Consider the following 26,936-nt stretch of genomic DNA (forward strand, 5'->3'; position numbering starts at 1 on the left):
CTGTGCTTCTCCTGCATCCCCTCGGTAAGCAAAGCTGTGTTGCCTTGGCTCTGCCATTTCTGATTGGTTTCCTTTGAGTGCATCGGTCGTCCGTCTCTCCAGGCTGGAACTGTGATCTTTTCGGTACATTGGGAGGACTGCGGTGTGGTGACAGAGGCACGGGATTCAGAGTCATATAGATGCTGGCTCAACTGTGGCCAATGCACATACCGGGGAGCAGAGAGAGCTCCTTCCGAGGGCTGCCTGGCAAGAGTTTCGGCTCAATAAATCTCCTGGCAGGCCCCCCCATTTGTTGGTGTGAAATTAGTCATTTGCGCCATGTTTGTTTTTTTGGCGGGCTGAGGCCGGCCTTGGGAATGCTCTCTCTCCCAGGCCGTGCAGAATCAAAGGCCCCTTTCGCTGACTTTCTAGCCCCTGAATCTGCTGGTCTGGGCTGAGCTCAGCAAAGCTCCCTGAGCAGTAAATGGTACAGAGGGAAAGATGAACACACGAGGCTTTCCAAAAGCAGTCGTCTGTGGTGGTGGTGATCAGAACGTTTTCATTCAATATCCCAGTGGAAGGAAGCAGAGATGCAAATTCACCCCCAATTTGTATTTGCCGTGGGGGTGAATTATGTGACACTGGTGTTTGGGTAGCAGATTTTCCTTCTGGATTATTTTCTGCTCCGGCGATTATTAAGATTTATAGTGAGTCCCTGAGGCACCTCAGCTCACAGGTTGGGAAGCCAGCCTAGAGGCCAGAGGATTTCCTGGTTGGAGGCTATGGTGCCGCTCATCCAGAAACTGGAAAGGCAACTTGGTTTTCCTTGGAACGTGTGAGAAGGCTTCGCTAACTTTCTCCAAAGCCCGGAGTTTATAACACCCTCTCCTCACTGTGGGATCTATCAGCAGCCACACAGCAACTCCCACGGGGGGCAACCCGCAGGGGCCCCACCGGCGGATTATTTTTGAGCAGATCATGAGGGCCAGTCCTTCACAGCCTGGGTTGAAATTTCAGACAGTTGTTTATCAGATTCGTAGTAAAACTCCACTGGTGATTTGCCAATAGTCAAATCCCACGTCCCCGGTGCACCGGCAAAGTCCTCCAGGGGGCGCGCTTAGTCCAGCCCTGGGTTCTGGAAAGCTGAGGGGCAGGGGTCAGGTCTTCAGGTCGGCCTCCCTCCAGCCCAGGCTCCCCGACAAGGTGGGCAGCCGGCGGTGGGGGGGAGGGGGGGAGGGCACCCACGTCTTTATCAGCAGACAGAATCTGGGACCCTCCCTCTCCCCGGTCTCCACCACCCATCTGTAAGCTGGAGGTGATGGTGGCCCCGCTCTGCTGGATTCTGGTGGTGACTGAATGAGGATGTACAGGGGGTGCTGGTGTGTACTGGGCTCCAGGGACTGGTGGCTCTGATGATCTTTCTTCTTCTGAGGAACATTCTCAGTAACAAGCTCCTCCTTTCCAAGAAAGCATTCTTTTTTAATTTATTTTTATTTTTGTCTGCGTTGGGTCTTCGTTGCTGCGTGCGGGCTTTTTCTAGTTGCGGCGAGCAGGGGCTGCTCTTCGTTGCAGTGCGCGGGCTTCTCATTGCAGCGGCTTCTCTTGTGGAGCACGGGCTCTAGGCGCGCGGGCTTCAGTAGTTGTGGCTCACAGGCTCTAGAGCGCAGGTTCAGCAGTTGTGGTGCACGGGCTTAGTTGCTCCACGGCATGTAGGATCTTCCCCGACCAGAGCTCAAACCTGTGTCCCCTGCACTGGCAGGTGGATTCTTAACCACTGCGCCACCAGGGAAGCCCTCCAAGAGAACACTCTTTTTCACCTTTCTAAACTCTGGCAAAGAAAAAAAAAAAAAAAAAAGGCCAATCTCAATAGAAACCCACTAGGGGACCTCCCTTCCAGGGGCTGCTTGCCCCCGTGATTAGAATGAGAACCACCGGGTAGAGCCTCACGGGTCTCTGTCTTTGGTACGAATTACATTTACGGCCACTCTAATCGTAGGTTAAAAAAAAATTGGCCCTTAACAAACGTGATCAGCCCCAGGTGTGAGCTTGCGGAGGCGCGGTCTGGGCCACTTCCGGGGCCTAAGTGGACCAGAAGCCAGGAGGTAAGACGTTTAGGTCCTGAACCACCTTTGGGGAACTCAAGTGCTCGAGGCTAGTCAGGATTCTTCACCAGAAGCTGAGCAGAGTTTGGAAATGCTTCCAGGGGAAGTGATCTTTCGTGGGGACAATGTGTGTTCTGCGTCCCTCCTTTCTCTCCCTGATGCTTTTATCCTCAGGTTTAGCCCAGGGTCCAGGTTCCCAGTATCCTGGTGGCAGGGACCTTCATTACAGAAGCACCAGGCACCTACCAGACGTCCATCAGCACAGGCATCAAAGACAGAGTTCTTTGATTTTCTTCTCTCAACCAGCTTACAGTCTGGTTGGGGAGTTAAAATTACCAGTCTCTCTAAATAGGTAATCTTTAAAAGACCCCATAAGATTATCCCAAAGCCAGAGGCATGATTATTTCTCAATAGAATCAGGAAGATTTCCAGAGGGGAGAGCGTCTCGTGAAGATCTGCAATGTTTCTGTCGTAGGCAACTGGCACCACCTCCACCTTTCTGGTCACAGAGTCGGGCTGAAATCCTTCCTTCTCGCCTCAGTTTTATCTTCACCTTCTCCCCTGGGGGGGGCATCCCCTCATCTAAGGTCCTGGGAAGGAGCATCACACATGGGCTTTCTTGTGTGCTCACAGCCCTTCCGCTCACGTTAGCACCCGACTCTCCAGGTCACCCCTTCCCCAGGGAGCGCTGACTCGTAACCCAGACCCCGTGCACTGAGACGTGACTGATGCTGGAAAAGCTGGCTGGCTCTGCTACAGTCACGAGGCAGCGGTGGTGTCTGGGGGTCAGAAGGTCACGGGTGGGGCCGGTGGGGGGGGATCCCTGAGCGCTGCCCACTGGGCTCACGGCCCCCGGTTCCTCTGATGAGGCTGCTCAGTGTGACCAGACGGGCTTCCTCTTCTGGAGGAAGGCCTTGACCCCCTCCTGGGCATCCGGCAGGCCCAGGTTGTCCACCATCATCTGGGAGGTGAGGTGGCAGGCGGTCCTGAGGTCCCGAGCCAGCTGCCTGTAGAGGGCGGCTTTGCCCAGCGACAGCACGGGCTGGTCCGGCGAGGCCACCTTCTTCGCCATCTGCGTGGTCTCGTCCTCCGGCACCACCCTGCTCAGCAGCCCGTGGAGCAGGGCCTCCCGTGCAGAAACGGGCTCCCCGGTGAAGAGCACCTCCAAGGCCACCTGTGGGAGGGGACAGGGGCCGTTACTTAGGCACCGGCCATCCTGCGACCCAGTGCCGCCCAGGCCCCACCCGCCCTGCTTCACTCTGCAGACACTGTTTGTACCGTGACGCTCGGGCCAGTTACCTGCTCCTCAAACACCATGTCCCCATCACCTCTGAGGTCTTCCATCCCCAGACTCCTGCCAGGGACGGGATCCATGAGCACCCAGGAGAGGGGGGGACCCTCCTCATCTCCTTCAGGTCACATGTCACCACTCTATTGAAATCACAGCTCACACCCCAGCACCATCCCCCCTTCGGGCTGCATTGTCTTCCTTTGCACTTTCACCATTTACTATATATTTTACACATTCATTTTGTTTATTGTATTATCTCCTTTGTTGGCACATAAACTTCACTAGATCAGAGACTTTTTTTTTTTTTTTTACTCTTCTGTTTATTTCTGTATCGCCAGCACCAGAAGAGTACCTTGCACATAGTAGGCAGCCTCCAGGATATTTACTGGTGAGTGATTTAAGGAGCGGATGGATGGAGGCAAACACAGTACAGGAGAGGTGATGGCACAGTCCTGCAGAGGCCAGGTCAGAAGGTGACAACGGCTTCCACTGGTTCTTTCTCTCCGGCTGTTCAGCCTTGGAGCCCAGCTGCCACGCCGTGAGGAAGCCCGAGCCACTCTGAGGCTGAGACACAGCCTGTGTGCCCCTGACCAGCCCAGCCGAGGTCTCAGCTGAGAGGCAGCCTCAACAGCCAGATGTGGGAGCGGGCGGGCCCTCAGACCACTGCCCCCAGCTGTCATGCTCCCCTCCCAAATCTTCCCAGCTGAGGCCACGGACACTGTGGTGCAGAGATAAGCCTTCCTCTCTGAGCCCTGTCCAAGTTGCAGATTCACGAGCTAAACAAATTACTATTGTTTGGAGCCACTGAGTTGAGGGTGGTTTGTTACAGATCATTGGACTAGCTTGCGCTATCATCAGCTAGGTCATGGTTTTTCAGCCTCAGGGCTATTGTATGTTTTGGACCAGATAATTTTTTTGTTGTGTGGGGCTGTCTTGGGCATTGTAGGATGTTTGTGGCATCCCTGGCCTCTATCTACCGGGCAGCAGTACCCCTGTCCCAACTTGTGACAATCAAGGCACTGCCAAACGGCCCCTGGCACCAATACTGCTCCCAGATTAGAACCACCGATTAAGGTGGTTTTTTGAATCATGAGACTAGATCGTATCACTGGGGGATTGGGCTTTGGTGGAAGAGGAGAGGCCAGAAGGTGGGTACAGATGCCATCATAGGTGCAGATGGAGCACACAGTGGACTGGGTTGCCCACCAGGGACAAGGCGATGTTGGCCCCATTTTCTCCTCTGCAGTTAGGGGAGAGGACTAAATCCCAATGTTGTCCAATTTTGGAAATTTCATGATGACATGCTGGAGGCAGCAGGAGCTACAGAGACTATTTCATAGTTGAAGAGGAACAGCATTGTCACTGCAAAGCGTGTCTGAAGTGCCTGTTTGAATGTGGAGCTAAAAACCGGTCCTGCTGATCCAGGGCTGCTAAGTAAGACGCCCCTGAAGACACCCAGCGAGTCCCAGTGAAGGGCAGAGGCCAGGGGGTCCGATCTGGGGAAGGCGCAAGAGAACATGAGAGTCCCCCCTGTCCCGGGCACTCATGCTCCTGGCCTGCCTTCAGCTTCCTACCTGGTCCTGCCTAGTTCATGGCCCTCTCTGGCATCAGTGTGCTTACCTGCCTGGTGGGGTAACGCTATTTAGCACCACATTGATTTATAGGGGTTGTACCCACACGGGTCAGATAATAGAGTGGCATTCCCTGAGAAAAAGAAAGCCTATTTTATGGCGAATTAGCACAATCTTTACTTACTGTTTCCCCTGAAACTTCAGATGAGAGAAGAAAATACCTCCTCTCACCCTTTTCTGTTATCAACCCTTGTTAGGGTCCCCCTAACAAGGTGGTGATTTTATACTTCCTCTTCCCAGAGTATCTGTATTAAAAGCAACAAAAAGCACTTGAAGCCAAGGCTGACCTTCAAGGCTGACCCCTGGTGTCTGATGTCCCCAAGTTCCAATCCCACTTACCAACCACACAAACTTAAGGGGGCAGTTTAACCCTCTGAGTCTGTTTCCTCATCTGAAAAAATGGGAGTAAAGATTCCCATTCTCCTGCAGAATTGTGAAGATTGGAGAAAGCTGTGTAAAACTTATACTACAGTGCGGGGCACCCAGGAGGCCCCTAGTAAATGCAGTGCCTGTTATTAACAGGCTTCTTCCTCCTGTAAATTTGTATGAATCTCCAGTGTTGGCTTTAGGTATCAAGGCCCCTGATTATTTAAAGCAGAGGGGTCTCTGGGGTTCCTCAAGGCACGTGTAGGAGAAGAACTAGCTGGTGGTGCGTCAGCATTAGGGCTGCGATTCGGCAGGACCGGAAGGGAAGGACCTGACAGGGGATCATGGGTTAACTTCATCAGCCGGGAGACCTCCGGTGAGTCACTGAGACCCCAGCCCTTTCATGAGGTGGGCTGTTGAACATACGCCTGTGGTGGCCACAGCGTCACCGTTAACATGCAGATTCTGAAGCGGTGGGTCGGGGGGGGGGGCCTGAGACCCCCGGTTCCCAGGCTCTCTGGTGATCCGCACGCGGGCTGGGTAGCAAGGCTTTCACTTAACATCCTCTCCATCTTGCAAGTTCTACTCTGATCTAATCAATTAGGAATTCAGATCCCGCAGATGCAGAGTTACTGTGGGTAAACTGGAGGAAGCAAGTGTTCCCGCGGAGACCTGACTGGTTTGGGAAGCCGGGGCTCTGGTCTTTCACGTGCTCCCCCTGCCCGTGGTACCCACTGCTTTAGGGGCTGGGCGAGACCAACTCTGACTGCGGGAGGGAGCAGCTGCACCAGGCAGGTCGTCTATACGTGCAACGAAGATGCATATTTAACTCAAGTTGGGGGAGGGGGACACTTTGCACACGTGGTAAATGATTCACGCCCAGGCTCAGTCTGGCTGGAACCCGAGGGCTCCTGGCCACGGTTTCTGCAGGACAAAAGGCAGCGTCCTCCGCACGCTGGGCAGTTCCCTAGGGTGACCAGCAGAGGGCACTGGCGACCCACACCTGCCGCCTCAGCCGTGTTGAAAGGAGCGGAGCTTCCCGACTGGGCCACTTTGCAAAGGCACCTGCTAGTTTTGCTTCCCGGCGGATGTGCACGGGAACGCTGGCATGTCACCCACGCAGGTGGCGGCCCGTGTATGGATGCGTCCCTGTGGGTGCAGCCAAGCACTGACGACAGGCAGGTGTGTTTTGGTCGGTTTTAGATTTTTGTGAATCCCTAGTTTTCCTCCTGGGGCGGGCCACGCAGGTGAGATTTATGCAACATGGTCCTGAGAACTGGGCTTCCTGGGAATTTAAGGCCTGTCTTTGACAAAAATTTTTTTCCTTCTTTCTTCTCAAAAACAAATTTAAAATTTGACACATATGATCAATTTGTAAGTTTCTGGGACTCAAGTATAAGCCTTGATTTTTAAAGTTTGTTTGTTTTTAATATTTTTTTTAAATGAGAATTTATTTTTAATTTTTGTCTGTGTTGGGTCTTCGTTGCTGTGCGTGGCCTTTCTCTAGTTGCGGCGAGCCGGGACTACTCTTCGTTGTGGTGCTCGGGCTTCTCTTTATGGCGGCTTCTCGTTGCAGAGCACGGACTCTAGAGCGCAGGCTCAGTAGTTATGGCACACGGGCTTAGTTGCTCCGCGGCATGTGGGATCTTCCCTGACCAGGGCTTGAACGCACTCCCCTGCATTGGCAGGCAGATTCTTAACCACTGCGCCACCAGGGAAGTCCTAAAGTTTGTTTTGAGAAAGAATAGATTCTTATCTGGAAAGTAGGGCTGATTTAAAGTTTTCAAATGCTTTCACATGGAACCTTCCAGAATGTTAGGTGTCAAAGCTGAACAGCAGCAGGTTGGCCAAGCAACCACCTTTAATGTGCAAAAGGCCTGGAGATTTGATTTGCACAATTACAAGATACTTCGTTCATAAGCTCTGACGATAACTTTGTGATGCATTTTAATTTAATGTGCTGGCACCAAGCAGGGACTTAAGAAGTATTTATTGAATTAATATATAACATTTAAGGTAAATGTGTATCCTGGTGGGATCCAGACACACCCCCGAGTCTGAGGACACTGGAGCAAGCTGTTGTGTTCTGAGGGTCACCTTTTCCAATGTGGAGCCCATGTCCAGCTGGTTTTCAGAAGTGTATGTGTTTGTAGGTATCTGTCACCAGAATTTTCTCACAAACACACATTTCTGTAAAAGCTAATGAGGTGCATGAAAGGCAGGTGTGCTCCCCTGAACCTCTTGGTCCTGCGGCTTGATTTCCCTTGGGGCTCATTTCTTTTGTGCCTCCGGCATATGAGCAACTGCTAATTTTCCTAGTTGATGCTAAAATGGTTAATATATTCTAGAAAGCAATTTAGATTCCCTACTTTCTACGACTCTGGCACCCCCTTTAAAAACAGATTTCCAGTTGAGAATAAGGATGTATTTTTCCTTACAAGGAAAACAAGGAAACCACCGGTTTCCACTTAAGAGCTGTTCAGTAAAAATTCTTTATGACGTTATAGGAAGGAGGAAAGCTTTGTGAAGAAAGTGGACTTCACAAGGGTTAGCAACAACAGAACAACTCTGGCAGTGCAGCTCCTTCTGGGGCAGATTCGACACACCATGTACAGGACATTCCTGCAACCACTGCAAACCTGACACACTCAGTGTATCAGCTACTTTCAGTCCGTTCTGGAATGAGACAGATTGCTGGCAAACAGGAAGCCAGCGACAGAATGTCCTAGCCTCTTATACTGGCATATGTCACCATGCTATTATAGCTCATGGGCAACCTTTCCGTGCAACAAAACTGTGTCTGAATTGCATTTCAAATAGGAGTGCAAAAAATGTTCACCTTTATGAAAACAAAGCATATCTAAAAACCTAACCAGCTGTATTGAGGTACGTAGGCAAGAATGAAAAGCAGTGACTTACAAACTGACAGTCACTGGGATAACCTCCCAACACGAGACATTAGTACATTCAGCCAGCTCTGCTTTGGGCAGAATGTCCTGAATCAAACGGTACTTTCAACAAGAAAGTTCTGGAACTCACCCTCACAGGCACTGGAGGATCACAGTTAGCAAGGAGGTGCAGGGAGTTCAGTTACCTTTCTCAGCACCACTCTCCCCAAGGCCACCCCGGGGGTGGAGCAGAAGAGCCCGATGTTCACGCCCGGCATGGCAAAGGAGGACTTGTCACTCGCCACAGCAATGTCACAGCTGGCAACCAGCTGACACCCGGCAGCAGTGGCCAGGCCATTCACCACGCGATGATGGGGACCGGGTGGGTCTGGATCAGCATCATGACCTGAAGAGCAAACACACCTGCTTCGCTTCCATCCAAGAGTGAGGTGCGACAGTAACACTCAGGATTTTATGTGACTTTACTGTTTTCAGAGCCCTTTTCATATGCTATCAGTGTATCAGATTCTATGACAAAAAGGGTAGGGGAAGTCACAAAGAGAATAACTTTTCATTAAATATCGACGGTGAGCCAGACTGTGTGATTTGGTCTTCCTGAGATCCAGAAGGAAGGAACCAGGACACCAAGGCTCACGGGGGAAGTAACCCCCTAAGGCCACCAGATCTGCGAGGGGGGCTATGGGGTCTGAGCCACCTCTGTCTGACTCCAGGCCCCTGGTCTGTCCCTAAGCATGATTTCTGTGAGGATGCTATCCCCTCAACCGCTCCCCTAGCAACCCCGCTGCAGAAGAGGGCTGACTTTGACCTCTGGGGAACAAGCAGTTCTGTCCCAAAGGTGCCTGCATGGAGCTCTTGTGTTAAAAGTCTGAAACAGGTGGGAAAGGGCCTGGGAAGTAATTTCCTTAGTAATTACTTCTCCAATTACCACCATGATACTCTCTCAATTCTATTAAGATGGTGGGGAACACCCTGCTGTCATCAAAATAAACAAAATTCCAGGGCTTCCCTGGTGGCGCAGTGGTTGAGAGTCCGCCTGCCGATGCAGGGGACGCAGGTTCGTGCCCTGGTCCGGGAGGATCCCACATGAGCGGCTAGGCCCATGAGCCATGGCCGCTGAGCCTGCGCGTCCGGAGCCTGTGCTCCGCAACAGGAGAGGCCACAAAAGTGAGAGGCCCGCATACCGGAAAATAAATAAATACATAAATTAAATAAAATAAACAGAATTCCAAAATGCATTGGCACAGAGAGGGTAGCTGGAAACTGGCTCAGGTGAGACCGCTCCCCCCCAAAATCTCCAGAACTTTAACTTAGTTTTGCAGCTTATGAAATAACTTGGCTAATTTCTCCATTTTTTTCCATGACACTCTAAACAGATTGTGTTACTATGGTGACGTCAGTGTATAAGTGTTTGCCCTTCGACCCCGGCAGGAGGGAGGGGAGGCGGGGACCTGGCCTTGCTTCCCACAGAGCCGCTCCAAGGTAAACGACCTTCACGGATTCCAAGGTTTTGCCTAAGGAACTTACCTTTTGTGTTCATGAACATTTGGTACTTGTCAGCTTTATTATAAAATGACCAATTATATATTTAGGGATATGATATCATATTCCTGATATCAGGAATTGGGGGTTCGCCTTTTGAGAATCTGGTAAATGCTAATGACCCTCCTCCAGAGGAATGCACATATATGTACCAGCACCCCAAACTGCTGGTGGGTACAGGGGGTTCGTGCACATACGTGAGGATGGGGAGGGTGAGGGGCAGCGCTGCTTCTCAGGGGACACAGTAGCAAGCAGGCTGCACAAGAGCATGTAAGGTCTGACTGCAGAGGCAGAAAAGACTGTTTCAGCTCTGAGTGTCATCCGTCACCTGATCAGCTGAAGGTAGGAAGAGTCAGTTGGCTGTGACTTGGGTGGCACAGTCTGTCTCCTGCCTGTCGTCTAGGAAGGGCTGAGATTCCACACAAGCTGATGGGAAATACTTAGGCAATACAGTAGATCACCAACATTAAAAATATCCTACCCTCGATCTAGGAATTCTAAGAAATAATCTGAAATAGGGCAAAAAGCTGTCTGGACCAAGATGTTCACCAAATCATTACTTTATAATAGTAAAAACTATAAATCATATAAATATACAAAAATAAGTAAATGGCTATATAAACTAAAATATATTCCAATGCAATGGAAAGCTACATTCTCATTACAATGAAATTTTCTGAGAGAAATATCAGCATGGTGGTCTGCAGTGAGGCTGCTGGGGGCCGACACCCCGGCTATCACTTACTTTCTTCCTATCCCTCAGTCTTCACATCTGTAAAATGGGTATAATTATAGTAACAACCTTACAGAACAGGAAGATTATGTAAGTTAACATGTCTAAAGTTCTCAAAGTATCACCTGGCACATAGTAAGCATTCAATGCTATGATGATATTACACAATTATACTGTATAATCACACCCATGTATGATCATTCAAACAAATGGGTACACATGGGAAAGGATGAAAAAGAAATACAGCAAAATATTAATTACAGTTCTCTCTGGGTGGTATGATCATGGGTGTAGTATCAGTAATTTATTTTTCTTCCTTTTGTTCTTCTAGATTTTCCAAATTTTCTATAAGAAGTATCTATTACTTTTTTTTTTTTTTTTTTGCGGTACACGGGCTTCTCACTGCTGTGGCCTCTCCCATTACGGAGCACAGGCTCTGGACGCGCAGGCTCAGCGGCCATGGCTCACGGGCCCAGCCGCTCTGCAGTATGTGGGATCTTCCCGGACTGGGGCACGAACCTGCGTCCCCTGCATCGGCAGGCGGACTCTCAACCACTGCACCACCAGGGAAGCCCTCTATTACTTTTATAATTAAAAAATATTTTAAATAAAGTTAGAGAGCAATTCAGGGAAGACAGAGGGAACCTAGCTAATACACCAGCTGGGTAACCAATCCCTTGATTGTCAAGAATGATTAGTCCTCCTATTTTGCCCCCTGAATTCAGTACTTGTTTTGGTCCTGCCTACTCCAAAATGGGACATAAATTTAACTCTGCCCCAGCCTCACTGAACAGCATCACGGAGGGTTCTACGCTCGTTCCCAACGCAAGTGGCCCTGTCCCTTTGTCACATCAGTGGTGGGTGTGAGGAGGAGGGAAGACTCTTCCTGGACCAGGGTTTCCACCTTCAAACTTGAACGGGATGAAAGAAAAGACCAGGACGGGCCTCCAGCGAAAGCCCCCCACATCTGCCCGAGGGAGGTGATGTTCGCTCTTCCCTGACCAGGTGTTTCTTCTCATTTTCAGTTTGCCCCATTTCTGATTTGTAAATAACTAACCATCATGCGGCGATTGTGGTCTGTGACAAATCTGCTACAGAACTTAGGTGCGGAGACAGTCCAGATATTTCCTCCTTTCTTCCATCCCCCGTTCTCGCGCATAAACTGAACGGGGAAATACCTCGCTCACTCTGTTCCCGTCTGCATGCTGACTACACTTGCAAGCTGAAATCTCACACAAGGTCACGGTGTTCAGATTTATCCAGGGCAATGTGATTTTCTTCGAAAAAGTATTAGAGAAGTCAGTGTACTTTCAGGTCCTATTTTACTACATCGGGGTGAGGTCCTGTAGGCATCTTTTTTCAGTGAGTTGGAGGCACCCGTGGGGTGGAAGCTTCCAGAAGATCTGGCCTTTGTCCGGGGGAGAATCTCAGCTCCCCTGTGGCCCTTTGCTGTTCAGATCTCAGTTCATGAAGATACCACAGAAAAGTGAGCAAAACAGGCCCTTTAGGGAGGATGGAAGGGCTCCACTGGTTCTCTACAATGATTTTCTATTTCGACCAAACATACCAGATTAGTAGAAAAATAACTTTTAAAGCACCAATTCCTGGCAAACACAACAGCGGAATGTCCCATAAGCATCATTAATGTGAAACAAAAGACTGAAGTCTTGGCTCTGACTTGCTCCCATCTCCATGAAGTCAAGTCAATCCCTTTTCCGGTTTGTCCCTCCACGAAATGAGAAACTGTAATGTGATCTCCGAAGGGGTTTCTGGAAGGGCAAGGAAGACGAGAATGTATCCCAATCACCTTCCCCTTCCCCTCTCTGATGCTCACTTCTGTCTGGTCTACAGTGAAGGTATAGCTAAATATTTGTTGAATCATTAATAAACATTGATAACCAAAGAGATGAATGACTAAGTCAATGTACAAAGGAGAAATTAGGTGAAGTAATCTTAGGGTTAGGTTATGAAACTGCTTTATACGTCTTCCTTCTCAACTAGATTTCCAGTTTCAGGTCGGCTGGAAACTCTTTTTTCCTTCTGTTTCCCTCAGTATCTTGCAAGTATGCATATAGCAGGTGCTCAATAGATGCTCATTAAATGAACAATGTGTTAAAGTTGTATTCTATATTTTTGGTTATCTGGGTTGATTTGATGCATTTGTAAGTCACCCCCAACTTTTGTCCTTCCTCCCCTGCATCTGTTGTCAATTTCCCTCCTTAATGTGGTTAAAGAGACAGAAGACGGAGGTGAAAATGAAGAAGGTTATTTTCCTACTTGGAGGCGGTGATTATAAAGGTTAGTTGAAAGAAGCGTTTGAAAATAATTTTAAAAATAATTATTGTTAAGGGCTTCCCTGGTGGCGCAGTGGTTGAGAGTCCGCCTGCCGATGCAGGGGACACGGGTTTGTGCCCCGGTCCGGGAAGATCCCACATGCCGCGGAGCGGCTGGGCCCGTGAACCATGGCCGCTGAGTCTGCGCGTCCGTAGCCTGTGCTCCGCAACGGGAGAGGCCACAACAGTGAGAGGCCCGCGTACCGCAAAAAAAATAAAAATAAAAAAATAATAATCATTATTGTTATGAATGCTCTCTTTGCCAGTAACAGAATTGTTTTAGTTTAAAATTTTAAAACTTTTAATAATCTTAGGTTCTTCCTCTCTAAAGATGTACATTTCTACCCTTTACCTCTTACTTAAGACATGGATACCAAGACATACCCCCTTAAGGCAGAGATGGCAACTCTGAGCCGCAGCTTATGTTTTCCTTTCTTTGGCCTATGGCAAGGTCAAAAGCCAACCACGGTCACTTCTGAAAAATCTACACCAAATAGTTGCTTGGGTGAAGGGTTCGCCAATGACCACAGAGGTTTCAGTAGTTCTGCAGTGGTGACGTCTCATAGCTTAAGACCTTATCTGTAAACTAGAAGGCTACTTCAATATTTAATACGGTTATCACTCTCAGGCTTGCGAAGTCAACTGTCACCCTGGCTTACCTCAGAGCAGGTTCGGAACACTTCGGCGTGATAATCTGGGCCGTGCTCATCCGTCAGTTCCTTTCAATCATGCCCAGAAGAAAATACAGGCCCCTCAGCTGCAATGTTTCCAGTTGAGCAAAGAAAAGACAGAGATGTAAACAGCCAGAGCTGGGGCTGTGAATAACTTCAGGGAGCGAGCGTATCGATGCTGTGGACACTTAGAGAAAGTTAATGGCCCGATTTTGATAAGAATAATTCCAGATAGCCTGAAAAGCTGCAGCCAGTATTTTATGATGACAGTGCAGGGTGAGGCATCTGTTTTCTAAAAGGTCCCTGGTGGAAACCAATGAAGACACACAATTACAAAAAGGAGAAGGCTCAGGGACCAAGGCGACGGTACTCTTTTCAGAGTCGTCCCTTTGGTCCCACAATTTTGTTTTGGGACTTGGTCTGGCCTGAGTATACCAACTGACCCAGGGCCACATAAATCCACCAGGCCTTCAGCAGCGCCCCTGTCATTTAGCCTGTAGACAGCGGGACACCCCTAGGGCTGGAGTCAGGAAGGTCAAAGTGTGAAGAGAATCCCTTTATTTTATAAACAAGGGACCTGAGGAGGTGGTTTTATTGTCATTGTTGTCATTAACCACCACAACAAAATGTAATTCCACTGATAAGCCGGTAACACTTCTTCATATTTCCTCTTGTCCTGGCGGTTCTGACAGGCAGCAAGGGAGGAAATGGTGCCATCTGGAAGTGAGCTGCCTTCGCTGCATCCGGGTTATGCCCCCGACTGCTAACCTCAAACAGCTCTATTTCTTTTCTCTTCACCACATAAAACAGTTGAAAATGTATATTAAACCACCGATAAGAAGGTCACATTCTCCAGAAACACTGATCCTTAATTTTTGTGTGTGTGTGTGTGTGGTACGCGGGCCTCTCACTGTTGTGGCCTCTCCCGTTGCGGAGCACAGGCTCCGGACGCACAGGCTCAGCGGCCATGGCTCACGGGCCCAGCCGCTCCGCGTCATGTGGGATCCTCCCGGGCCGGGGCACGATCCCGTGTCCCCTGCATCGGCAGGCGGACTCTCAACCACTGCGCCACCAGGGAAGCCCTGATCCTTAATTTTTTTTAAAAAAAAGCATCACAGAGCATCATCCATATTACTTGTCTGTGGATGCTTTAAAAATACTGACATTGCTATTATTTATACCACTGCCATCATCACCAGATAATTTGGTAAATATTCTTACTGGAAGAAGAGCAAGGAAAGAACTGGGCAAAATATGGCACCCTTTCTGGCACCGTTGAAGAAGACTGCTCATCTCAGTTGAGAGCCTGGTAAGAACTGAAAGACAAACCGATCGAGTGTCCTAGCAGCCTGGTCCTAGCCGACTAGGCAGTCTACCAAAAGGATTGGCGATTAAACCCATCATATAAGGTCCACGAGGAAATCAGTGCTCTGCTTTTGATGGGAAGACCAGCATAGCCACGAGTGGCAGTGTTTAGTATCCAACAGAAAGGAAAAGACATATTTTCACTGCACAGTAATCTTTGCCATAATTTCCACAGTTAGTAGTGTCAGCACCAAGGTTCCCACCATACACAAGTTTAGGAGCTTCTGAGCTTCAAAATAATTCTCCCATTAAATGAGGGAATGCCCTAGTTAACCAAAGAATTTTGAGACACCTCTTCTGGGTTCTGCAGAACACTGAGGATGGACACCTGACCAATACCTGAAATAATAATGACCTTCAGATCTTGGCTTTCGGCTTCGTGAAGAATGTCGTTTTGGAGATCTCAGCGTCGCCAGTGACAGCGCGTTTCTTCTCTTTGGATCACTTAAGACAACGCTCCTGCGAAGAACAATTTATAATTACCGGGTCATGTGCCAAGTCAAAACAAGTAAGGACCCCTTGCAATTCCTTTCTAATTTGGGAGCTATTTAAAAAACCCCAGAAAAGAGAGCTGTGGGCGCTCAGAGGCCATTGAGAGGGTTTGTCAACTCTCGGGAGTGACAGCCAAGTCAAGACAAGGAGACCACCTGAGATGCACGTGGGGCTCTCTCTCTTCCCTTGAGTTGTTTCCCTTTTTCTCCAAGTTTGCTGTCAGAACCATTACTGCCACCTCCACAGAAAGGGCAAGACGCAGCAGTTCCAAAATCATCGCCGCCCAGACTGAGTGGCTGCGAGGTCTGTAAGACAGCGGCAGGGTCCGGAGAGAAAATATGGCCCCAAATCTCCTCCCACCCACCCCACAGAAGAGGCAGCTGAGGTGCAGATGCCAATATGCGTATCTGACAACACTGTCTCACCTCCTCTGTAGCGACATCCTGTAATTCAGCAAAATCGTTCCTGTTTGAGAAAGGGGTGATACGTGAAATCTGTTTCCCATCCATCTCCGCCCACGTTTTCTGCCTTCCTCATTCTTTTTTTTTTAATAAGTGTTTTTTATTTAATATAAGTTTTTTTATTTTGACTGTGTTGGGTCTTCATTGCTGCGCGTGGGCTTTCTCTAGTTGAGGCGAGCGGGGGCTACTCTTCACTGCAGTGCGCGGGCTTCTCACTGCGGTGGCTTCTCGTTGCAGAGCACGGGCTCTAGGCGCACGGGCTTCAGTAGTTGTGGCACATGTGCTTAGTCGTTGTGGCTCGTGGGCTCTAGGGCACAGGCTCAGTAGTTGTGGCGCACGCACTTAGTTACTCCGCAGCATGTGGGATCTTCCCCGACCAGGGCTCGAACCCGTGTCCCCTTCATTGGCAGGCGGATTCTTAACCACTGTGCCACCGGGGAAGTCCCTCATTCTTTTTTGAATCTGATATTTCCACTGCTGTGTGTCAACTCAGGGTCACTGGGCTTCTGTGCCTGCCACTCCACAGAAGCTGTTGCTGCCAAGACTCTCCCGATTGCCAGAACCAAACCCAGTGGCCGCCGTGGTCCTGCTCGCCTTCTGGAAACACTCTCCTCCCCCGTTTTTCTGGTGCTTCTCTTGCTGCTCCTTCTCTACTTCCGTGACAGGCTCCTAGCCTTCTTCTCAGCCCCAAATGCCACGACCCTCAGAGTCCCCTCTTTTGCCCTCTTCTTGTTCCATACACTCCTCCCGGGCCACTTCACCGTGGCCTTGGCATCAGCTACCACCTCTGTGCTGACCACGCCCAGTCTTTGCTCCACTTCAAACCTCTCTCTGAGCTCCAGACCCACAAGTTCACCGGCCTGCTTCCTGGACTCCTCCACTGAGGCGCCCCTTGGGCGTCTTCCCCCAGTGACCTCAGCAGCCCCTCCCCCTTCGCTTATCTCAGAAAGCCATCCTGGATTGCCCAATGGCTCCGTTCCTCATTCCACAGGATATCAAACCCCGTGGATAATACCTCCTCAGAATCTCACGTGTCTGAATTCCCCCAGTGGCTACCTTGGTTCAGAACATGGGATGTCTTGCATCTGGAGCTTTAGCACCACCCCTCTTGAGAGATGATCTCTTTAAGAGTGAGGTCACCACCAGGGCAGTTGATAAAAGTGTAAACTTTCCAGGGCTTCCCTGGTGGCACAGTGGTTAAGAATCCACCTGCCAATGCAGGGGACACGGGTTCGAGCCCTGGTCCGGGAAGATCCCACATGCCGCGGAGCAACTAAGCCCGTGCACCACAACTACTGAGCCTGCACTCTAGAGCCCGCAAGCCACAACTACTGAGCCACAATTTCAGTGCCACAACTACTGAAGCCCGCACACCTAGAGCCCATGCTCCGCAACAAGCCACCGCAATGCGAAGCCCATGCACCACAATGAAGAGTAGCCCCCGCTCGCCGCAACTAGAGAAAGCCCACGCGCAGCAACGAAGACCCAATGCAGCCAAAAAATAAATGAATTTATTTTTAAAAAATGTAAACTTTCCATTCACGGGGCAAGAGATGGTCCCTGTAGCTGCCACAGTGAGCTGTCGGAAGGCCATCCTATCGGCATAAACCACCAGAAGGTCCAGGAGGCAAGACACTGCCAGATTCCCACACAGGGGCAACACTCAACATGTATCTGTTGACTGAATTCATGACCAAAAAGAGCATTTCTGTTTTTCACGGCCAGTTCCACCACTGCTGTGGATTTTAACCTCGTCTAGTTTTTTGGCATCTCTTTTAAACCTAAGTGGCAAGTACCCTGAGATGGCACGGCAAGAGTGAGGACAAGTTTGGAGGCAGATGGGCCTTTCTCTGACTCCTGGCAACCCTACCTCCTGGCCATGTGAGCTCGAACAGGCTGTTACCTCTCTGAACCCTGTCAAGTGGCGTTATCTACCTAGTGGGCTGTAGTAAGGGCTGGGATAAGGTGTAGCGCCGAGCACAGTACCCAACTCTGAGCTGGCCCTCACTACACAGCAGTACTGTCACCGAGAGAAGCAGCTTTGAAAAGGGACACTTGAGTGAGTTGCTCCAGCTCACCCACTTAGTGCCTGACATAGCTCTGCTTTAGCGCTGGCCTCCGGGCTTCCTTGCTACTAAACCATTCCCAGCATGTATGATAGATTGTTCCCACCATCCCCTCTTCTGATTCATGTTTAACTCTGGAGAATCAGTGAGATCTTCTGTTGCCTGGCTGCCGTGCCAAATGGGCCAGATTTGCAAAAACAGAAGTGCCCTTGAAAATGGGCAAGAAGGGCCCCTGCCCGGGCCCTCTTCTAGCGGTGCCCCTCCAGGTGAGCAAGGAGTCCACTGGGAAGTTGGGATGTGCCCACCTGGACATCACCACCCTCTTCCACACCCCGCCCCAGTCACCTGAAACCCTGGAATTCCCTGGCTCTGCAGTGGGAACCGTTAGGCCCAGAGGGTGGCTGTGAGCAGCTGTCTGTAGGGGGTGAAGGATTAGACAGATTGTGGGCATGCTGCACGGGGTGTCTGCAGACCTGTGTGCCAAGGCCCTGGCAGAGCAGCAGGAGGGAGAGATGGAGAAGGAAACAACAAAGCTGCAGGCTCTCCCCTGCTTTGGGGGAGTTCCTAGGAGCCTGGGGATTGTAAATTCAAACACAGCCTTCCAGGTCTTATGACGGCCTACTTGTGAGGGGAGGAGAAGAAAACATATTTCACAGCTTGATTTGTAAGGTCTAAATACTCAGACACGCTACCTAGGCCTCCCTCTGCACTCCTGCCCTGGCCAGGCAAACGTCAGAGTGAGGCCTGGATGGGGCTGGGGCCTTCTACCTTTATCACGCCACCGTCCACTTTCAAGTTTGTGCCCTGGTATGTTTTTGTAAAAGGGTTTTAGGCTTGTTGAGCCAAAGGGCAGAGCTCAGTACCCTGTGTCCTTTAGCCTATTTATTTACCTGCCCTCACGTGGGCACTGCTAGATGATGGCCAAGGAGCAGCTCGGCTATGCCTGACCTCGCCTCGGAGCCAGGTCAAGTTTGTGAGGCACAGAACCCTTTACTGAAGGGCTTTCTCAAAGGTACAGCAGCGGTGCAGCCTCCCACAAGGCTGCCCACGCTGAGCCCAACTGCACTGTCGACTTGGCCTGGGTTTAAAGGCAGTGCTGGAGGCCTCCCAGGTAGCCCCACTTAAATCCTCCGTGTGCGTCCTGCAGGGTCGCGAAGGCCACTGGGCCCAGGCAAGGGACGTCTGTAAACGCAGCATCCGCGGATTCCCTCCACGTCGGACTTCTCCGCCGGACCGATCCGCTGTGATGGATAAACTGGGCTCCTGGCGGGCGGAGCTGACCACTGACCGAGCCTCGCTGTACTCCGCGTGGGGTGGCGCGGTCTGCGGCCCGGCCTTCTCCGCCCCTCTCTCTTCCCGGGTCCCGCCGGCCACGCTCCCTGGGAACAGCCCCGCACGCCCGCGGGCCGCTGACCTGAGGCCGTCCCGCTGCCGCGTGCTGGTGGGTCGCGACCCCGGCTCCGGCCGCCCGACCCCGGCCGGTCCCCCGCTGCAGAAGCCGGCGGTGAGCGGAGGCCACGGGCCGCGCCGGAGCCAGCCCGACCCCTTCGCCCCCAAGGCCCGCAGGCCCGCGGCGGCGGCCATGGCGGCCAGAGACGCGCCGGGGTCGGACACCGCTGAGCTCGACGCCAAGGACCGCGGGCTCTGGGCGCTCCGAGGGGCGCGGGAGCGAGCCGGGCCGCTGCGCTTCGACCGCTCCGGGCAGCGGGCAAAACCGAGTCGGGGATCGCAGGCCCAGGTTTCGACCGGACTCCTCCCAGGCCGGACCCAGCCCCGCTCCCGCCACCTCGCCCCCGGGTCCCTGCCGCCCCGCCCCGACGCTCCGCCCCCCGTAACCCCTCCCCTGGCGCCCCAACCACCCTTGCTCCACCCCCGAGCCCCGCCCCCGATATCCCTACACCGCCTCTGATCCCTCCCCCCGCACCGCCCCTTCCCCCGCGCCGCCCCGCCCCCGGGTCCTTGGCGCCCTTCCCGGGAGGAGCCGAGGGGTTGGTTCTGGGGTGAAGGACTCTAAACCTTCAGGCGCGCTCTGAGGGTTTTTTCCCTTGCAAGGCCAGATGAAAGGGTTTGAAGGAGGCGAGGAGTGGTGTAGCTTGCTCCTTTTTGTTACAACACCAAGAACATAGTGGTTTGCCTAGATTAGGAGAAAAATGAAGTGTCGGCAAGTAGCGAATGATGTGAGCTAGGGACGTCACCTTTTTACAAATTGCTTTATCCTACCCATCCTATCCCAGGCCTCTCATGTGATCCCAGGTCATTACTTGAGCTTTATCCCACTCAGGTATTGGCTTTTAAATGCTTTGTGTCTTCTCTTAACGAGAACCCGTGGGATCTACGTTTATATCTTGCGTTTTCCCAATGCACCAAGGAGGGAAAGGGAGGCCCTTTTCAGGATCTAAGTGGCTGGCACGAGACAGGGCACATCCTGCGGCTGAGAGCTGAAGTGTGATGAGAATATCCTCATTGTCATTTGCTAGTTAACTGCTTCCTGTATTCGTTAACTTCCTAAAGTCTGGAGATTTGCAGGATACTTGGAAGGAAGGGTCTGGGCCCTCAAAGATCTTCCAGTCTGTAGGGTTGACACCATGCCCAGGACCCTCCTCGGGCTTTGACACTGAGAAATTTTGCAAGGATAACAATTATACAAAGGCATCTACAGGCAGGACCATTGAGGTTGCACAGTGGCTTAAAATAGTCACACACTGGATTCCTTTGAGTGAGGCCCCCTTTAATTCTCAGCTTCATAATTGGACAGATCACTTATGTACAGAATAATATTTTGAAATATCAATTGACATCTCTACCAACACCACCACTCACTCCATTTCCTTGGTCCTCGTTCCATTCAGGCAGGTGGGGCAGAACTCTGAGACACACAGGGGCAATTCCTGGCTTTCAATTTGTAAAAGCCCAGCCTTGGGATTGGAAAGAACACCATGCAGACATAATAGATTTGGGAGCAGTTGATGAATAGGAACAAGGCCTCTAACCTGAGGCCAGATTAAGGTCCCCCAGGTTTGAGGGCAAGGATAGGGCAAGTAGGGCTTCAGGAAAAGCCAGAAGAGAGTGGGATTTGGGAAAAAGGGTGTGCCAAAGCCTCCTGGAGGAGAAGTGGGAATAGTGGGAAGGATTGCTCCTTTCCTTGGTAGAACTCCAGGTCACTCATGAGACTCTGGGTGGCACGGAATGTCTGGGCAGATGGACCTAAACACCTCATAGAATTTCCCATGGTCCAGTGCGGTGCTGTGACAACAAACTTGTCCCTGTCCTCTGAGAGGGGATTGGAAACAGCTGAGAAAGGTCTGGACCTGAGGAGGCCCTGAGGTGGGGAACAGAGATGACTCAGCAGGTGTGGACTGACAAGTTGAAGACAAGGTGGGGACGAGGACATCTCGGGTGGATGCTGTCACCTGTACCCTTCTGGTAGACTGGAATATGCTGAGGTGACAAAAACAACTACAACAAAAACAAGTCTATGTGCCCCAAACAACCAAGCCTCATTTCTCCCTCACACTACTGTTCTACTGCAGATCAGCTGAAAACTCTGTGCTGAGTCAGCCCTGTCTTTGCCTCGGGACCCAGTGGAGCAGCCTCTATCTGGAAAGTTGCCAGTCTCTGGGGCAGAGGAAAAAGAAAGGATGGGAGAGGATTTCCCTTGTGGTACAGTGGTTAAGAATCCGCCTGCCACTGCAGGGGACATGGGTTTGAGCCCCGGTCTGGGAAGATCCCACATGCTATGGAGCAACTAAGCCCACGTGCCACAACTACTGAAGCCCGTGTGCCTAGAGCCCGTGCTCCACAGCAAGAGAAGCCACGGCAATGAGAAGCCCGCGCACCACAACAAAGAGTAGCCCCTGCTCGCTGCAAGTAGAGAAAGCCTGCGCGCAGCAACGAAGACCCAATGCAGCCAAAAATAAATAAATACATTTGTAAAATTAAAAAAAAAAAGGAATGGATGGGAGAAACATGAACTGGCACTTGGTCTCATGATTCATTTGCCAAAGCAAGTCACACCACCGCACTTACCTTCAGATGTGCAGGAAAGTACAACCCTCCCATGTGTTTGGAAGAAGCAAGTCTTTTTTTTTCTTTTTTTTAGCAAGTCTTTTTGAGCAATGATTGCTTAATGATGGCCACAACTGCCCAAGCACAGAGCCTTGGTGTTATAAATGAACAAATGCTTATTACTCAGGGATCGGGAATAGAATTCCAAATTGGCTTAGTTTCTGCCACCAGGCAGAATGGAGATTTGAAATAGAAATAAGCTGAGAAATAAAAGGAAGTTAAATCCTTAAGAACACTCGAGTTTGCACACTGGGATTTGTGTCCATCCTCCCAGTCATGCCAAGTGCTGCAGAAGAGACAGAACATGTTCCCTGAGGCTGAGTCATGCAGGATCAAAAACTCTGACCAAGGTGATCATCATGGGCCAAAGTCCACCACCGGAGGACCTTTTCCACCTTCTTACCAAGATGAAGTGTCATTGGCAGGATGGGAGGTTTGACTGGGAAGAGATAAAGAGACTGCTCCCTCCCAGCCTAGGAGCTGGAGTAGAGGAAAGACCTGGAGTAGAGGGTTTTGGGAGAAGGAACGAGGAGGGCACTCGGAGCGTGAACGTCACAGATGAAAATGGAAGGTTTCAGAGACAACTTCCACCTGCTTCTAAACTTTATTTAATAGAGAACTATACTCAATATTTTGTAATAAGCTACAAGGGAAAAGAATCTGAAAAAGAATAGGTACGTATGTGTATAACGGAATCACTTTGCCATACACCGGAAACTAACACAACATTGTAAATCAACTATACTTCAATTTTTTAAAAAAGCACTTTGAAAATTGTAAAAACAAAAATTTTAATTTAATAACAGTCGCTCTTTATGAAGACACGCACTCTGGCAGTGCCTGCACTTAGCGCATTACTTATGCCAGCTCAGGATAACTTGTGAGACAGGTACCATTAACCTAGTTCAGAGAGGCTTTGCCAGCCCCACTCGCGCTCAGCACAGCAGTTACAAAGTTGGGACTGGGCGCTGGGGGTCACCTGAAGGATGGGCTGCGATGGAGGTTTCCATGCTCATCTAAATTCCTACACTTGCTCTCCCATCCCTTTCACGTCTCCTTCCTCCCCTCATATCTTTCTGTGCCTCTAGCCCTGGTTTGAGAGTGGAGAAACACACAAAGACGGAAGTGGAGATGGACAGCCATTGCGTTATCCAGGCGGGAGTCGATATCGCTTGCTGAAACGCTCATCCATCCTTAAGCAGTGTGAGAGTCTTTTCATTCGGGCTGTTTCTCCAGGCCTCCTCTGCCTCTCATTAATTTTGGTAGGGGCTGCTTGTCTTTCTTCTCTCTTGTTCAGTGCCCTTCTGATCTCTTTTTCCACGTAAGCCCCGACACAATTTGATTTCCAGGTTGCTAGCAGGCTTCTCTCTGGCTTTGATTTATGTGCGCCTTCCCTGTGCCTCATGTCTTTGCCATATGGATGTGTCTTCGCTACCTTTTCTCAGTTTCTTTAAAGACCCACCGATGCTTGGCAGGACGTTGCAGAAATAATGCAGAATAAAAGACAGTTCTAGGGAGCCTGGCATCTCAGGCTTGATGTTGGAATGAAGGAAGATTTAGAACTCCTCAGGGTGCAGAGAAAGAAAAGTGAAAGGCAGATTTTCAGCTGCTTATGGAGCAGTTTTTGAACTTCTTTTTATTGATTTCGGGCCCTTCGAAGACAGGCACGTAATGACACGGTTCAGAGTACAATGTGAAAGATCTGGGGGCTTAGTTTCAGCAGAGATTCCCCTGGCATCCGGCTGATTCTCCTGTTCTGGCTTTCCACCCTCATTCTCCCCACGTCTGTCCCTTCTCCTCACCACCGCCACCCCCAGAAAAGTCATAGGAGGATCAAGTGCCTACACACCAGAACGTTTCAGACGTTCATTGTTTTTTTTTTTTTTTCGGTACGCAGACCTCTCTCTGTTGTGGTCTCTCCCGTTGCGGAGCACAGGCTCCGGACGCGCAGGCTCAGTGGCCATGGCTCACGGGTCCAGCCACTCCGCGGCATGTGGGATCTTCCCGGACCGGGGCATGAACCCGTGTCCCCTGCATCGGCAGGCGGACTCTCAACCACTGCACCACCAGGGAAGCCCCACACGTTCATTGTTTTACACAGCTGCAGATGCTGTTCAATGCCCCAATTTTATTTTGTATTTTATTTATAATCCACCAGTCATTATCCAAATGCCTTTTGCAAACCTAAAACTTCTTCAGAAAGACCCATGCCTCAAGGTGGGTGAAAATTAATTTAGAAACGAAATGGGGTGGGGAGCAGGGTGCATGGATGAAATGAACTTCCTTTATCCCCACTTAGCACAAATTCTTAAGTTTGCTCATATGCCTTAAACCCAATGAATTCAGTAACATCAGGTAAAGGATATGGAAAAGTGGTACAAACAGATGACAAGGGGTGTGTATGGACAACGTTTTGAATGAGTTTGCAAAGTTAAAGTGTCCTGTTAGTGGAGTTGATAGACTGTTGGAGGGCAAGAGGTCATTCAGGAGAGGCATGTTGAATGTTTGATCCATTAAATGGTGCAAGACAGAGACAGCCATGCAGCTCAACACTGTTCGTGGTCTCTGAATGAGCACCGCAGGGGCGGGAACCCACTGGTTCCTGTCTTTTCCACCTCCTGCAGCTGCATCACACCTCACCATGATTATAATCCTGCAACAGCAGAGGAGGTTAAGAGGAAGTCAGTACTTTATTTATTTACTTATTTATTTTAAAATTCATTTATTTGTTTATTTTTGGCTGCTTTGGGTCTTTGTTGCTGCGTGCGGGCTTTCTCTAGCTGCGGCGAGCAGGGGCTACTCTTTGTTGCGGTGCGCGGGCTTCTCATTGCGGTGGCTTCTCTTGTTGCAGAGCACGGGTCCTAGGCACGCGGGCTTCAGTAGTTGTGGCACATGGGCTCAGTAGTTGTGGCTCACAGGCTCTAGAGCGCAGGCTCAGTAGTTGTGGTGCACGGGCTTAGTTGCTCCACAGCATGTGGGATCTTCCCAGACCAGGGCTCGAACCCGTGTCCCCTGCATTGGCAGGAGCATTCTTAACCACTGCGCCACCAGGGAAGTCATGAGGTCAGTACTTTAAAAAGAAAGGAAAAGCAATGGGCATCCTGGCATGGAACAGGTTAACCTTCAGCCAAATGGAACATTCCACCATGCAGTGTGGTCTACTGCTGGAATATTCCAGAGAGCCTCAGCAGCAGGGAGTTAAGGGAGTGTTGGAGGGGAGGAAGGAACGAGGGGGGTTTGCTTGACCAGAAGTGGGAGGTGATTTCCTACTTGGTTTCTGGGAAGGAGGGAGGGGGAAGGTTTAGCTCTTGTAGTTATTAGATTACTAATTGATGACCTCAGCCAGTGACCTCTGAGCCTTGTTCCCTCATCTGTAAAATGGGGGGAATAATTTAAATAATTTGCATAATCCGTTCCTTGAACACGTCTCGTGCCAGGTATTGCTCTAGGCACTGGGGAGACAGCAGTGCTCACAACTATGTCTTTACTCACAGAGGGCTTGGGCTCTAGGGAGGGAAGTGGCAAATAGATTCGTGGGAAGTGTGTTGGATGGTGATGGACACCCTGGAGAAGGATAAAGCAGAGGGAGGGGTGTTATTCCATTGTAAGGGTGGGGTGGGTCAGGGCCTCTTTGATAGGATGGTGTTGGAGCAGAGAACCGGAAGTGTGGGGAAAGCCCAGCAGGGTGCTGGGGCAGGAGGGCTTCCAGGTGGTGGCTGTGGGAGCAGAGTGTGGGTAGGAGAGGTGGCGGGGCCAGCTGATACTGGCCTTTTATTTAGGTGGCAGCAACCCCTTGGCTTTTTCACGCTGAGCAAGGTGGGGACCCATAGGAGGTTTAAGCAGGGGAGTGAGTGGCAGGATTTGACTTGCCCCCCACCCCCAAATAAGGGCATCATCTCCATCTCTCCCGTTCCCCAAGTGAGACAGCTTGGTCAGAGGTTAGAGAATCACAGTCTCTCATGAACCCACAGCTTCTGGCCTCATTTCTCACTCCTTCCCGGACGTCTCCAACTGGGTATCATCCTTGCTTCCCAAAGCTGATAGGCCCCAGTACAAACTCATGCTCTGCCCTCACTCGATCACACTTCTTCCTTTTGTTCCTACGCAGACTCAAAGCTTTCATGTCTCCTTGAAGGCCTGGAGTGTCTCCTTGCTTGTTCCCTAGACTGAGGGTTCCCCACCCCAAACTACATCCTGACCACCTTTCCCTCTTGTGGTTTACTCCTATACCCCCATTAAGACAATTGCAATGGCCTCTGAATCTGGCCTCCCTGCCTCTAGCCTTTCCCCTTGAAATCCATCCTGGAGCCAGATTAGCCTTCCTGGAGCCCTTCTCTCCATCCCCATTGACACCTGCCTCAGTGCAGTCCCCACTGTCTCACCTGGCAATTGCAGAAGCCTTGCAACTGGTGTCTCTGACCTGCCCATACCCACTCCTAGTGCATTCTTCACACTGGACCCAAGTGATGTTTTTCAGCTGTATGTGTGGTCACATTCCCCCCAACTCTCCTTGGCACTTAAAGTGCAGGCTCACTGCCGTGACCTGTAAGGCCAGCATGGACGAGTGTCCATTCCCTCTATGCCATCTCTGGCCACCCGCCTCCCTTGCCCCTATCTTTCAACCACATCCTTTTTTCCAGCCTCTTTTCCAGCCTCTTGAGCTCAGCAAAATCATTTTTTTCTTTAGAGCCGTCACACAAGCATGGAAGGTTCATTTCCCGAAGCTTCACCTGGCCACCACCCACCTCTCCTTCAGTTCTAAGGTCATTGTCTCAAAGGGCACGTCTCTGACCCCCAAACTCAGTGAAGTCCCCAGCCCCTCATTATTCTTTATAGGACCGTGTTCTTCATCTGCCTTATCATCACCTTTAATCAGGTGTTGATATGTATGAATTCTTCTTTATCACCTCTCCCCTCTATAAGCTCTGTAAGA

The 26,936-nt window shown here is 50.6% G+C and overlaps 1 protein-coding gene and 1 long non-coding RNA gene across 4 annotated transcripts in view; both read right to left on the minus strand.

Annotated features, from left to right (window-relative positions):
- Positions 1–1,047: 1,047 nt before the first annotated feature.
- Positions 1,048–20,322, minus strand: ECHDC3 (enoyl-CoA hydratase domain containing 3). Its single transcript, XM_089906220.1, is given in 8 exon segments — positions 1,048–1,331; positions 2,775–3,255; positions 8,464–8,621; positions 8,624–8,663; positions 13,543–13,640; positions 15,259–15,320; positions 15,322–15,378; positions 19,353–20,322. Coding segments are annotated over 8 exon segments (1,350 nt in total). The 5' UTR covers positions 19,523–20,322.
- Positions 20,323–24,692: 4,370 nt separating this feature from the next.
- The window catches only part of LOC149749961 (uncharacterized), a 30,097-nt gene continuing 27,853 nt past the window's right edge, over positions 24,693–26,936 (minus strand). For all 3 annotated transcript variants that reach the window (XR_016391925.1, XR_016391924.1, XR_016391923.1), the window contains one exon: positions 24,693–25,073. This is a non-coding gene — a long non-coding RNA (uncharacterized LOC149749961). The remainder of the gene's footprint in view (positions 25,074–26,936) is intronic.

Source organism: Delphinapterus leucas, chromosome 2, assembly GCF_059928025.1.
Source record: "Delphinapterus leucas isolate spDelLeu-1000000601 "Yukka" chromosome 2, BTC_Dleu_Yukka2, whole genome shotgun sequence".
NCBI lineage: Eukaryota > Metazoa > Chordata > Mammalia > Artiodactyla > Monodontidae > Delphinapterus > Delphinapterus leucas.